The 15676-nt window shown below is 36.6% G+C and overlaps 1 protein-coding gene across 1 annotated transcript in view; it reads left to right on the top strand.

The window, feature by feature from the left end:
- The window catches only part of GPR89A (G protein-coupled receptor 89A), a 67347-nt gene that overhangs the window by 46005 nt on the left and 5666 nt on the right, over window positions 1–15676 (top strand). The window contains exons 6-10 of the mRNA XM_037145408.2: window positions 155–275; window positions 928–1008; window positions 6398–6507; window positions 8515–8603; window positions 9521–9613. Of these exons, the coding sequence (XP_037001303.1) occupies window positions 155–275; window positions 928–1008; window positions 6398–6507; window positions 8515–8603; window positions 9521–9613 (494 nt within the window). The remainder of the gene's footprint in view (window positions 1–154; window positions 276–927; window positions 1009–6397; window positions 6508–8514; window positions 8604–9520; window positions 9614–15676) is intronic.

Genomic DNA, 15676 nt, shown 5'->3' with positions numbered 1-15676 from the left:
AATAGACTTACATATTTATTATAGATTATCTACACAGTAATAAAATCTGGCCTCTGTATGCTAGTTGTATGTAATAGTTTATAAAATTTTGGTGATGTTTCCTTTTGCAGTGCAGATGAAAGCCATTTTAATGTCTATTACCTGGTGTTTTCAGGAATCTTGTCCATAGAACAGCTCATCAGCCGGGTAGGTGTTATTGGTGTGACTCTCATGGCTCTTCTTTCTGGATTTGGTGCTGTCAACTGTCCATACACTTACATGTCCTACTTCCTCAGGTAATGAGAACTTTGTCTTTCTTCTTTTTTTCCCTTTACTTCTTGAATATATATGTCATATCATGCCACCATCATTAGTACTAAAGTATACCGGCAACACTGCCCTTCTATTCTTTTCCTCTGTCCTTATGGGCATTTACTAGGAATCGTTCTAAATAAATGTAGGAAAAATAAAGGCAAGCAATATAAGCAATAATACTTTATTTATTTATAAATAATACATTTATTTATTTTAATGGTAATTTCAATTTGACCCTCTCCACCCCCTACTCACCCCACCCCACTTTTAAAGGCACATTTCTAGAGGGTAGTAATATGAGCTAATCTCAACAAATTAGTTCCTAAAAAAAGTGGAACAGTAGAGGACAAATGCCAAGTTAAAAGTGTGCTTACACATGCATCATAAATGTCACTGAATGAAAGCAAAGAAAGGCTATGAAAGAGCTAGTTACCTTCCATAACCCTGAGACTGCGGAAGTATTAGCTATAAAAAATAACAGCAAAGTTTTTTTGCTCATTTTAATATTTTCTAGAAAGAGACAGGTTCTTGAATTGCTGGGTAACATTGAAGCTTATGTGGTTCTCTAGCTGCCTTGTATTATGCCCGAGGATGGGACCCCAAAACATTGCTAATAGTTTGTGCTTGTTATAGGAATGTGACTGACATAGATATTCTAGCCCTGGAACGGCGACTGCTCCAAACTATGGATATGATCATAAGCAAAAAGAAAAGGTAAGAAATCAGCACATCAAAAAAAACCTGTACTGTTAGAATTTCTAAACAAAAAACTTGGCTATGAATTGATGCTAACGGAATTTCTTCTTACTCATTTTCATTATAAGTTATCATCAAAGACTTAATATCTAGCCCTATATGAGAGAAAAATTTCAAGTACAACCTACTTCCTGACTTTAGATAAATTCTCTTGAGATAGATCCTTAGAATATTTTATATTGGAGGTAGTCTACACTGGATGTTTTAAAAGTCTATTGTCCTGAATTTTTACAGAGTTTTTTATGACTTTTCAACTTTCTTTTCTCTACTTTCAAAAATTTTTATCTGCAGCTATTGTTGTTGTTTTTATTATTTTAAAAGTGTTTGGAATGTATGTTTTCAAAGTGGCATTTCTAGAAATTTATGTCACAGTGGGTAAAAGCATAAGCTCTATCTAGACTCAGACTGTCTGAATTTGAATCCTTGGCCTACAACTTGTAGGGACCTTATACTAGTTACTTTATCTCCTTATGTCTTGGTTTCCTCATCTGTAAAGTAGAAATAATGAGCTGACATGTAAAGTTCTTAGAATAGTGAATTATATATACCTAAGGAAAACTATTGAACTTATTAATAATCTCTGTAGGATAATCATTTGCTTTTAATGCTTTGCCTTCATTTATTCATTCATCTATTTCACTTAATAATTATAGAAAGCCTAGTTTATTCCAGGTACTGTAATAAATGCTGAATAGTACACAGAAATACAAAGATGAACAGGATGATCAACTTCTACCTTCATGAAGCTTATTAATCTGCTGTCTTTGTTAAAGTTATTATAACCCATATAAAATGATATGGAGGTTTTAAATTATGTGTTTTTGCATGTCATGTTTCTTCCTTCAACACTTTTAAATAATAAGACCCGTAGTCAAGTCAAAGAAGCCTTGATGTAAGAGATAACAATAGACATTAGAATGATAGAGGCCCAGAATTACCAACTAATTATTTGTATCCATTTCTGTATATTTTTACTGGATTATTGAAAGTAGATTCACATATATTTGTTTACGTAAATATTTTGTTTACATTTATTCTGTATTTTACACGAATGACTATGAATATAAATTTAAAAAACATAACAATAAAAGCAACAATACTCAATGTTAGAAGACATTTATACAGGAACAAGACTATCTTGATTTCTAAGAACATTCTGCCTTTTACTGTATTTCTTTTGTTCATACCAAGAGATGAATATAAAGTCAAGTTCAGATGTGCATTTTTAAGCCACTCTATCACTAGTCATGGTTAGTAATTGGCTCTGATGTATCCCTATAGACCTTGTCTAGTTAGGGTCTGGTATGGTTTGTGGTCCTGGAATAGGTCTCTTTAATTTGAGTGGCTCTCAGATGAATCATCCTCCCATCTTGACATGGTTACCATAGTTCTTTACCTAGTGGAGCCAACAGGGCAACTTGACAACCCTGGGATTTCTACAATGCCTTTGCTGTTTACTTACCAAGATGTAGAAAAACCATTTTACAAACTCTTATAGACCATCTTTCAGTTTAACAGCAGAGGATCATAGTGAGATGACATACAAGAAAAATAACATGTTATAAACAAAAAAGTTAATGTTTGAAAGTGGCAACAGGAAAGAGGTACACTGTCTTCTCACTTGGAACACTGAATAGAAGATGAAGTTTATAGTATTTGGAAAACATTCATCAAAACCCTAGTTCACGCCCTGGCTGGTGTAGCTCAGTGGACTGAGCATGGGCCTGTGAAGCAGGGGGTCACTGGTTCAATTCCCAGTCAGGGCACATGCCTGGGTTGTGGGCCAGGTCCCCAGTGGGGGACACATGAGAGGCAACCACACACTGATGTTTCTCTCTTTCTCCTTCCCTTCCCATCTCTCTAAAAATAAGTAAATAAAATATTTTTTTTAAAAAACCCTAGTTCAGATAGTATGAGCATGTTGGCTTAGTGATGAAAGCCTTTCAGCTTTTTTCTGGTTGAGAGAATTGTTTATTTTGTTTTGTTCTCCTGGTGATGTAGATATTAAAGCTTTTATATTGGTAATCTATGATATAGCTGAAATACAGTCTTCACAACTGGTACTAGTACAATTTTGAAATTACGGTTTTGTGGAAGATAGAAAATACAGCTGTTCAGCTACACCATGGTATAATGAAAAGAACTTGAGCTAAACAATCACATTACAATGAACTTGTCTAAGTGATCTTAAGCAAATACTACACTGTCTCCGTTTCCTTATTTGTACAATGACAGGGTCGGCTAAAGTATCTCTAGGTTCTCTTTCAACCAGCAGATTCTGAATTTATATTTGTGATATGTAAAAAAGACTATAGTCTATTAACATGTAAAAATTAAATACAAGCTATTCCTATGAAGAAAAAATCTTAACCTCTGTCCTTGAGTTAGAATATTTTAGTCTCTCTTTTGAAAATTTATAGGGATAGGGAGAAAATATATTCACTGGTGAAATTTCAACACTCAGCCATAGCTGCCATTAAACCATACATAATAGAGGAAATTTCCAGGAATGGCACTATAAAGAGTTCAAGCAATTCCTTCTACAGAAAATCATAAAAACTGGAAAAATTATTTAAAAAACAAACACTTGAAAGCACTGGGAAATGAACAAAGACAAGTAGAAATTTGAGAAGAGTGTCAAGCATGTTTGTGGCTTTCTTGCCCACTCTTCTACTACTATCCACCCTTCCCAGCATCCACTCAGGTGTTCAGATTGATAGAGTTCAAATCAGCAAAGTAACTGGAAGTCTAAAAGGAAGTTTTTGGAAGCAAGAGAAATGCAGAAGGATAAGAGCTAGAATCTAAGTATAGCCCCAGCCAGGTGGTTCAGTTGATAGAATGTCATCCCATGCATCAAAAGATTTAGGTTCAATCCCCTGGCTCATACAGGAGGCAGCCAATCAATAGAATCTAGGTATAAACTGCCCAAATCTGCTTCATCATTAAACAATACATATGCAAAGTAAATACCAGACAGCCTAAGAAAATGTAGGCAAAAACTAGAAGGGGGTCTACTCTTGAGATAGAATTGCCAAACCACAAAGGTTACACTGTATGATTCTACTTATATGACATTTTGAAATGACAAAATGGAAGTGGAAAAACAGATTCATGGTTGCCAGGGTTTAGATAGGGGTTGGAGGTGAGAGGAGGAAAATGGGCTATCCAAGGGCAGCATGAGGGATCCTTATAGTGATAAAAATGTTCTATAACTTGATTATATCTGTGGCAGTACCCTGGTTATGATATTGTACTACAAATTTGCAAGATGTTTCTTTTCCATTGGGGAAATTTGGGGAAAGCATGAGATCTCTGTATTATTTTACAACCACATGTGAACCTATAACTATCTCAAAATAAAATGTTTAATTAAAAGAAAAAAGTAATAGCTGACTTCCCACTGGAAATGATGGAGACCAGAAAACAGTAGGGTAGCATATTTAAACCGTAGCAAACAATTTTCAGCCTCTTCACTTGAAGACTACCACCAAACCTCAGCCAAGTGTATATGTTTTTCCAGGTTGTGAGTTTTTAAAAGGCATTCAGCTAATAATAGGCATATTATTCTTACCTAGCCCTGTTTTAAAGAGGCAGTAGTGATGATGATCATGGTGGTAGTAGTAATAATGGTGAAGGGAAGCTCAAGATAAAAGTCAACTGCTTCTATAGGACCTTATTTTTTTCCTTTTTCAGGAAGTTTGTTGTTATGTTTTCTTTTTTAAATGTATTAAAAGTTACTATTTATCTGCAGCTTATTTGATAAGAGAAAAATTGGTTTAGAGGCAGATGATAAAATTGAAAATAAAAGTGAATTGTTTAAAACAAGGCCATGCTTGTCCATATGCAGCCAACTCTCAGTTCTAGTGATCATACCTCTCTCCCTGTTATGGGGCCACAATTCAGTGTCAGTCATCTTCACATAATTAACCAGTTCTACTCCACAGCCAGTCATTGTGTTTGCTGTATTGTAGAATTGAAACTAAGGACAATAGAAATGTGCTCTGTGCTCCCTCTATCCCCACTGCCTCTCCTTTAACCCAGTATGGTAAGATGAAGTAAACATTTAAATGAATGGGATAGAATTTCTTATACTTGTTCCAGTTTTCCCAACTATGAGAATAGGAAAGCTAAATGTTGTAAGTCTTGTTAACTCAAAATCTCCCTAGGTCTGAGCCTGTTCTTGGTTATTAATTATATCTTCCAGCAATGCTGAGTTATAGTGAGTGTGTGTATAATTGAAGGAAAAGGCAGAAAGAGCCAAATTGGAACTATGTTCCACTCACTTAGTATCCAAGCAAAGGTCATTTTGAGAAGGAAGTAATTAAACAAACATGGTCTGATGTTCTTTATTCTTAATACCAATAGCTTAATACCAATAGCTCTAAAAAAATTTAGACCATAGAAATGCCATTGGTATTATTTGCATTGATCCCAAATATAAATACCCAATACTGTCTCTTCCTTCTCAGCACTGTCATCCCAAAATGTCTACCTTGAGTTAAATTGTTTTTTTAGTCCTACTACTCTATTTTTATTATATTCATGCTGGTTTATTTTAGGCCTATGGATTTTGGCCCATTATACCCTTCAAGTAACCATTTATGCACCACTGATCTTGTTTTCCTCACAAAGACCCTATTCTTAATACCTATGTTGGTAGATGACCATGCAAGCAGCTACTACTGAAGTGGTGGTGGGTTCTCCATAGATTAAGAGGACAAGGGGAGGCATAGTAGTTCCTGTTAACTTATTCAGTAGTGGGAGGAGATTGGAGTTAGAGGGAAAATGATGATGCTTTAGAAGAGTCCATGTTTGTGTGACTTTGCTGAGGTTTTTTTCTTTTTTCTTCTTGTGGGAAGAAATACTGAGTTCCTACTCTGTACCTGGTCCTTTAACTAGATGTGGTAGCTATTACTTTATTTTGTCCTTAAATGATAATGGTGATAATTATTAATATGTGTGTAACACTTTGTTGTTTATAACATGAGTTCTTTTATATTATTTCATTGATCTGCACAACTATCCAGAGATGAGGAAATGAAAACTCAAAGGTCTCACAGCTTCTGAGTGGCAGAGCCATTTCTCAAACTTACTACTTACTCCAAATTCTGCCATCTTCACTTGGGCCTCATTGCTTTTGGGAGTGTACAGTTTCCCCTCAGTTGTAAGGTATGAAAAAGTGGGGCTCCAGAATTTTCATGCTTCCGTGAACACCTCAGCAGATGAAAGAGGCAGAGGTAGTAATGAGACTAGACAGTAAATGAGAATGGATTATGAGGGTCCATGGTTCCTTGCTGAGGTTTTGTTTGTTTTTGTTTTTTGGTTGTTTTGTTATTTTTCATTTCAGGATGGCAATGACACGGAGAACTATGTTTCAGAAGGGGGAGGTACATAACAAACCATCAGGATTCTGGGGAATGATCAAAAGTGTTACCACTTCAGCACCAGGAAGTGAAAGTATCCTTTATCCCTCTGCTTAATTCTTTTTTTTTATTAAAGTTGACATTCAATATTATATTAATTTCAGCTGTGCACATAGTGATTAGCTATTTATATAACTTACAAAGTGATCTCCCTGATAAGTCTAGTACTCAGCTGTCACCATACATTCTTCTTCTCAACTCTGGACCAAGGGCAAGAGAAAAAAGTAGTTTAGGATAGTCTCTTCTAAGGTCAGCAGGCCAGGGCTAGGCTTAGGAAATTGTGTGCATTCATCTCTCCAATACCCATAAATGATCCTAAAATTGTAAAAGCATTGTTAGGACCTGGACAGGTCCTAACAAGTGAGTCTTTCCGTTTTACAGATGAGAAAAGAGACCCAGAGGAAGTTAAGTCACACAGTGGCTTGCAGCAAAGATAGAACCAGAACTGTGGTTTCTCTTTCTTAGTTCTTTCCATTACACTACTACATTTTCCACTCTGAAAAACAACTATAAAACATAATGGCTCTCTAAAGTGTATGGTCTGTATATAAGATGGTAAGGGCCTGTTTCTAAAAACAGTTTTCCTAAGCAAATGTATCTGCTGTGTATCTCCAGTGACTTTTTGGTTTAAAAATCAAGGAGATTGGGTTTAATGGATTGTTGTTGCCCACCTGGTTGCAGTGTTAAACTAATTTCCAAATTGAGTAACCAAATCTCTTTGTGGCTATCAGGCTCTCAAGTCAAAACGTTGGGGGCCCAGGAGTAGGGTAGTTAATATATTCCTGTTGCTCTGGCCTGAGGAAATCCAAATTCTCTTTTAATTGAATCTAAATTCTGCTTCAATTCATGAAAAAGGATGTAATCTTTTCTTCCTCTAAATTATGACATGTCTTTCTGCAGATAAGAATTAGACCAAAGAAATGTAGGATGACCAGAGGTGGGGGGTAGGGGTTATGGAATGAATTACTTTAAATTAATTTAACCAAGAAACAGTTATTTCACATCCCCTAAAATGATGAACAGAATACAACCTCACTTTTCAAGGAGCTTACTATCTAATCATGAGAGGGCAAACATGTTAACTCCTTAAACTCTATTGTTTGGTGGCTGGACCATGCCAACAGTAGCCACTACTGAGGAAGGAACTGAAGTGCTGATTTGTGTAATAGTGGAGAAGGTCACAGAGGAGGAACGATTTAGATTAAAGTCAATGTTTCTGTTTTAGAAGGGGCTGTCTTTATTATTTTTATTACTTAAAAATCTATGAAAGCCAAAGTTTAGGCTTTAGCTATCTTAGTGACACTAAATCAATTAAACAAAAGTATCAGGATTCAAATTCTCTCAGCCTGTTTTATTAACTGGAGAGAATAATAGCATGACCTCACCGAGTTCTTGAAAGTGACATAGTGTAATGGAAAGAGCAGGCCTTAGAGTAAGATCTGACTTTGCATCCACACGTATTAGCTGTGGGACTTTCAGCAAATTATTTGACTCTGAGCTTTACTTATCTGCAATATGGACAATAACACCTATCTCACAGAAGTATTATAAGAATAATAGAAGATAATTTTCTCTAAAGAACTAAAGAAGGAAATGTCATAAATCATAGCCTGTATTAGAACTCTAAATATTAGTTCCCTTTTCCAATATTGTATTTATTCAGATAATTTATGAGAAAGTATGCTATATTATAGGTGTTTTTCTTACTTTGTAACCACTTGAGATGTCCAAGATTAAATTTGACTTAATCTAACTAACTAAACAAAAAAATAAACAAAACCATCTGTCTGAGCTACTTGAGCTAATAAGAAACAGTGGTAGGGTGTTTGGTGGTGATGCTTTTGATGGAGAAGCTTTTACACACCTGTTTGGAGGTTGGGAAAATTGGTCTGAAGTAGTACTGCTGGCTATGAAGCAGGACATTGAAAATACAAGTGTTTCCTAGGATCCACTCTAAGAGAAACCAAAAGCATATGCTTTCTTCATTTCTACTTCTTGAAACTTTTGTGTGGTTTAAACGTTGATTCCTATTTTGTGCCAGATCTTACTCTTATTCAACAGGAAGTGGATGCTTTGGAAGAACTAAGCAGGCAGCTTTTTCTGGAAACAGCTGATCTATATGCTACCAAGGTACAGAACAAGGAAACTGAAGTGTGTTTTTTGTCAATATGATTGAAGAGAGAACAAGACTACGTAGCTTTATAGTGTCCTCTATGGCCAAGCAGTGCAAGAGGCACCTCATAGCTTAAATATTAGCCATGAAGCATTAGAAATCTGCACTCTTCATGATGTTCCTCCTACCACTAGCAAAATCCTTAATGGAACACTCAATAATAGAAATTAGTAGGATAGTCAGAAGAGGCTTTTCAACATCTAAGAAGGTGGCACACACCACTTCCTGCTGACTCAGGATCAAGATGGTAGCTCCTCTGATTGCTTTTTATTCCCTTACAAGTTATAAAAGCATAAGACATTTTTCTGTCATGATCTAGCTGTATTTTAACGGACCCAGATTGAGAAGTGGCCTAACTACAAGAAGTAACTTTTTTATTTGTACTTAAAATGCAGTATAATTTAAATATGCAAAAATATACTAGTTAAGGTTGTCCCAACTTTTAAAATCCTTTTTGGGGCTCACTTCACGCAGTAGTCCTATAGGATAGAGGTTAACATAAACTTTGGGGACAGATAGACCTGAGCCTAACTTCCCCTCCTCACTAGCTCTATGACCTTGGGCAAGTTATTTAAACTCTTAACATTCAGTTTTCTGATCTGTAAAATTGAAGTACTATAATATAACCCAAAAAGAGTTATGAAGATTAAAGAAGGTAATGCATGCAAGGTGTTTATCTCACATTCTGGCTGAAAGTAGCATTCAGTAAATGTTGCTCACTACTACTATTATTTTAATATTAGTATTGTGTGTGTGTGTGTGTGCGTGTGTGTGTGTGTGTGTTTAACTTAGCCTGAACAAGTAATTTATTTTTGTTAAATACAAATTTACATTTAGCCGAGACTGACCATGTTTTGTGTTTGTTTTCCCCCAGGAGAGAATAGAATACTCCAAAACTTTCAAGGGGAAATATTTTAATTTTCTGGGTTACTTTTTCTCTATTTACTGTGTTTGGAAAATTTTCATGGTAAGCATATTATTTTTAACTGTCACAGTTTAGGTAATTTACTTGGGTAATGGCAGAAAAAGAAAAGTGGGTTTGATTGAGGTTTTGAACTACATTCCAACCTAATTTTCAAATCCTATTGTTAACAGAGAATGTGATCTTTCACATCTTTGAGTCTCTCTCTCTCTTTCCTTTCTCCTTTTTAAGTCACCTAAAGAAGAGAAGTTGCATTTTTCTTGTGTCAGAAATCATTAGGACTTCCGCCAAGATGGAGGCATAGGTGGATGTGCCGTGCCTTCTCACACAACCAAGTTTAGAGACAACTAAATATTAGCAACTGAAAACACAGCCAGAACACGGAATATTGAACTTTTCGGAAGTCCGTTAACAACAAATTCTTCAACCTGACCTGTAAGGGGCAAAACCAGCGGCTGGTGAAGCGGGATTGCACAGGAGGTCTCAGTCAGCCGGACTCAGGCGCGGAATCCAGACGCACAGGAATCCAGGCGCAGGGTTGGACCTAGTGAGCGACCAAGCGAGCCACCAGGAGAGCGACTGCGGGGGAGACAGCGGGGGAGCGGTGCTGCGTGTTGACTGTGGTCGCGCATTTGTGCCCGGGCGGACAGGCGAGGGAGTGGGCGGTTGGACCGGGCCCGGCGGGTCCCCGCAGCAAGCGGCAGTGGAGGGCGCCACCATTTCCCTGCTCTGACCCCACCTCCACATACAGCGTCATAACCCAGCGACTCTGAGTGGCCCGGCCCAGGTGAACCACCTAAGACGCTAATCCTCACCCAGCTGTGGGAAACAGCAGAGGGGGTCGCCATTTCCCCGCTCTGACCACGCCCCCACATACAGCCTCACAATCCAGCAACCTGGGAGTCCAAGGCGCCACTTCTCACACTTAAAGGGCACGAACAGACCAAAAATGTCGCAAGATCTCAAAGCCCCAGAGCCCATAGATCTAAGCGATGAAGAAATAGCAAAACTCTCAGACGCACAGTTTAAAACACTGGTCATCAGGATCCTCACAGAACTGGTTGATTATACCGACAAATTAGACAAATATATGAAGGCGAAACTAATTGAAATGAATGGAATTGCACAGGACACCAATAGCAATGAAAAGGAAACTGGAACTCAAATCAATGGGATGGACCAGAAGAAAGCAAATAATGGCCAAACAGAAAAGAGACAAGAAGCAAGAATTCAAAGAAATGAGGAGAGTCTTAGGAACCCCCAGGACATCTTTAAACGCTGCAACATCCAAATTATAGGGGTACCACAAGGGGGAAAGGCACAGCCACCATTGGAAAACTTATTTGAACAAATAATAAAGGAGAATTTCCCCAATCTGGCAAAGGAAATAGACTTCCAAGAAATCCAGGAAGCTCAGAGAGTCCCAAAGAAGTTGGACCCAAGAAGGAACACACCAAGGCACATCATAATTACATTAGCCAAGATTAAAATGAAGGAGAGAATCCGCGAAGCAGCAAGAGCTAAGGGGACAGTCACCTACAAAGGAGTTCCCATCAGACTGTCAGCTGATTTCTCAAAAGAGACCTTCCAGGCAAGAAGGGGCTGGACAGAGGTATTCCAAGTCATGAAAACCAAAGACCTACAACCAAGATTGCTCTATCCAGCAAAACTTTCATTTAGAATGGAAGGGCAGATAAAGTGCTTCTCAGATAAGATCAAATTCAAGGAGTTCATCATCACCAAGCCCTTATTATATGAAATGTTAAAGGGACTTATCTAAGAAAAAGAAGTTAAAGAAACATGAACAGTGAAAGGACAACAAACTCAGTTATTAACAACCACACCTAAAACAAAAGCAAACTTTTAAAAGGACAGCTAGATCAGGAGTGGAAACATAGAAATGAAGATCTCAAGGAGGGTTAGCAACAGGGGAGTGGGAGGAGGAGAAGGGGGGAGAAGGTATAGAAAATAAGTAGCATAGACAGTAAATAGAAAATAGATGGGGGGGCAAGAATAGCATGGGAAATATAGAATCTAAAGGAATTGAGACACATGGTCATAAACTAAAGGGGGGGGTAATGGTGGGGATGGGGGGTAGGGTGGAGGGGAATGAAGGGGGAATAGAACAACTGTAACAGCATAATCAATAAAAAAATTAAAAGAAATCATTAATAAGGTCTTAAATTATGAAATATATGAAGCAAATATGACAGTTTATTTTACACTCTGCTTTCCATATTACTCATGATTATGTAACTGTATGTAACTCAACCTTCAGAACAGAAGCCACCCGTCCTTTTTAGTAATGTGTTTACACCTAAAAATGAAGTCCAAAGTAAATTGTAAAATGTATTTCTATAAATAAATTCATCCTTTGCATTTATAGATCTTATTTTGTGGCTCTCCCTTAATATTTATTCTCTATGGCATTTTATTTGTCTTTAGTTGTGACTCATCTGCAGGTATTAATGGGTTTCAGTGTGATTATAGAAGAAGCTGATTTAACTTTCTGGTTTGGTAACCTTTCTACTGGAGCTGTGTTTGCACAAGGAGGAGCTTTTTAGTTAATTTTGATCATTGCAGGATTCTGGATTTAATGGATCTAATGTTATAATAATTTGATGTCAATTCAAATTCAGATGACAGTTTTAAATCTGAGTTCATTCAGTGGGAGAGGATGAATGAAGATAGTGTGTGCAATTAGCTAAGCTACTGAAAGCTTTTTCCTGAGATGCTGTCTTTAGGGGAGCATTTTTTTTCAGTTATAGTTGAGGTTCAATATTATAGTAGTTTCAGGTGTAAAGCATAGTGGTTAGACATTTATATATTTTATGAAGTGATTCCCCCCAATAAGTCTAGTACTCACCTGGTACCACACACAGTTATTACAATATTACTATGTTTCCTATGCTGTACTTTACATCCCATCACTATTTTGTAACTGCTAATTTGTACTTCTTAATCCCTTCACCCAGCTCCTCAACCCCTCTCCCAAATGTGATGTAGAAACACATCATTTTTTAACAGTTTTATTGAGATATAATTGGCATTCATTAGACTGCACATATTTAAAGTGTACAGTTTGGTAAGCTTTGACAAATGTATACCTGTGCAACAATAATCACCATAATCAAGATAGAGAAAATACCCACCTGTCACTTCTAAAAGTTTCCTTGTACCCCTTTATAATGCCTCTCCCATGCCCCCAGTCAACCACTAATCTGTTGTGATTATACATTAATTTATATTTTCTAGAACTTTATATAAATGGAGTCTTATAGTATGTACCCTTTTTCTGTCTGACTTCTTTTACTCAATATAATTATTCTAAGTTTCATCCATGTTATGTGTATCAATAGTTTATTCTTTTTATTGTTGAGTAGTATTCCATGGTATGAGTATACTACCATTTGTTTATCTCCTCTACTGCTGATGGATACTGTTTGTTTCCAGTTTGGGGATATTACAGATAATGCTCCTGTGAACATTTGAGCACAAGTCTGTATATGGACATATGTTCTCTTTTCCCTTGAGAGAAAAACTTAGATATAAAAGAGCAAAGTCATATGACAGATAGTTTGTGAAGAAATGGCCAAAATTTTCTAAAGAGGTTGTACCATTTACATTCCTACCTGCAGTGTATGAGAGTTTGTTACCCTACATCCTCATCAACACTTCATATGGTCAGTCCTTTTAACTTCAGACATTCTAATAGGTATGAGATGATACTGAATTTAATTCACATTTCCCTAATGTCTAATGATGTTGAACAACTTTTTACATGCTTGTTTGCCACCTTTTCATCCTCTTTGGTGATATATCTATTCATATTTTTGCCAATTTTTAAATGTTTGGGTTTTTTATTGTTGTTCAAGTACAGTTGTCTCCATTTTCACCCCACCATGGTCCGTTGCCCTACCCATCTCCACCTCCCACCACTGAACCTACCTCCTTTGGCTTTATCCATGTGTCCTTTATGTATGTTCTTTGGTGGACCTTCCCCTATTCTCCCTCCTCCCCTATGCTTACTGTCAGTTTTTCATTTCAATGTTTCTGGTTATATTTTGTTTGCTTGTTTGTTTTGTTGATTAGGTTCCACTTACAGGTGAGATCATATGGTATTTGTCTTTCACCACCTGGCTTATTTCACTTAGCATAATGCTCTCCAGTTCCATCCATGCTGTTGCAGAGAGTAGGAGCTCCTTCTTTCTTTCTGCTGTGTAGTATTCCATTATGTAAATGTATCAGAGTTTTTTTATTCATTCATTCACTGGTGGGCACTAAGGCTGCTTCAGGCACTTGGCTATTGTAAATTGTGTTACTATGAATATTGGGGTGCGTAGGTTCTTTTGAATTAGTGTTTCAGGATTTTTAGGGTATAATCCTAGCAGTGGAATTGGCAGGTCAAAAGACAGTTCCATTTTCAGTTTTCTGAGGAAATTAGGTACTGTTTTCCACAGTGGCTGCACTAGTCTGCATTCTCATCCTCACTAGGGTTCCCTTTTCTCCACAATCTTTCCAGCACTTGTTGTTTGTTGTTTGTTGCTTTATGATGGCCATTCTGACTGGTGTGAAGTAGTATCTCATTGTGGTTTTAATTTGCATCTCTCTAATGACTAGTGATGCTGAGCATTCTTTCATATGTCTCTGGGCCCTCTGTATGTCCTCCTTGGAGAAGTGTTTGTTCAAGGCCTTTGCCCATTTTTTAATTGGGTTGCTTGTCTTTCTGGAGTGGAGTCGTGTGAGTTGTTTATATATTTTAGAGATCAAACCCTTGTTCATGGTATCATTGGCAAATATATTTTCCCATATGGTTGGTTCCCTTTTCATTTTGCTAATGTTTTCTTTAGCTATGCAGAAGCTTTTTATTTTGATGAGGTCCTATTTATTCTTTTCTTTATGTCCCTTGCTCTATGGGACATATTAGTGAAAATACTGCTGCATGAAATATTTGAGTTTTTCCTACATTCTCCTCTAGGACTTTTATGGTGTCAGACTTACATTTAAGTTTTTTACCCACTTTGAATTTATTTTTGTGTATTGTGAAAATTCCTTATCAAATACGTGATTTTCAAGTATCTTCTCCAGTCCGGTAGTTTGGCTTTTGATTCTCTTAACAGTATCTTTAAAAAAACAGAAGTTCTTGATTGGATGAAGTCCAATTTATCTTTTTATTTTCTATTATGAGTTGTACTTTTGGCTGGAATGTTCTATGCATGTCAATTAGTTCAAGTTTGATAGTATTGTTAAAGCTTTCTGTAGCCTTACTGAATTTCAACTACTTTTCTTACCAGTTATTTAGAGGGGTGTTGAAATTTCCAGCTAGTTGTGAATTGTCTATTTCTTTTTATAGTTCTATCAGTTTTTGTTTCATGTATTTTAAAGTTCTGTTATTAAGTATATACATATTTAGTGTCATTATTTACCCTGTTGAAGTGATCCTTTTTATCATTATGAAATGACCCATTTAATCCCTGGCAATATTTTTTGCTTTGAAATTTGTTTTGCTGATATAAATGAATATAAACATTCCAGCTTTCTTTTTATTACTATTGACATAATATATCTTTTTCAGTACTTTTAACCTATTTGTATCTTTATATTTATAGTGGGTTTCTTAAAGAGTCATATAGTTGAGTCTTCCTTTTTTTTTTTTCAGTCTGACCATCTCTGCTATTTAATTGGCATGTTTAGACCAGCAGTCAGCCATCTGCAGCCCACAGGTGAAATCCAGCCATCACTTGCATTTGTGAATAAGTTTTTATTGCAACACAACCAATCCTGTTCATGTACATTGTCTATGGCTGCTATCATATTATAGTGACAGCATATGCCAACCCATGATTTCGACCATTTACATTTAATGTGACTTTTTTGTTTTTGTTGTTTCACTTATTTATGCATCCATTGGTTGATTCTTTTTTTAAGTATTTTTTTTATTGACTATTACAGTTTTCTCAATTTTTCCCTCTTTATCCCCCCTCCGCCTTTCTTCTCAACCCTTCAGCATTTCCCCCCTCCTTAGTTCATGTCCATGGGTTGTACATATAAATTCTTTGAGTCCTTTGTTTCCTGTACCATTTGTATCTCTCCCCATCTATTTTGTAC

This window comes from Artibeus jamaicensis, unplaced genomic scaffold (genome assembly GCF_021234435.1).
Source record: "Artibeus jamaicensis isolate MK-2021 breed Jamaican fruit bat unplaced genomic scaffold, CSHL_Jam_final contig_445, whole genome shotgun sequence".
NCBI lineage: Eukaryota > Metazoa > Chordata > Mammalia > Chiroptera > Phyllostomidae > Artibeus > Artibeus jamaicensis.
Note: the sequence above shows the minus strand (reverse complement) of the source record. Positions and strands in the feature narration are given on the sequence as shown.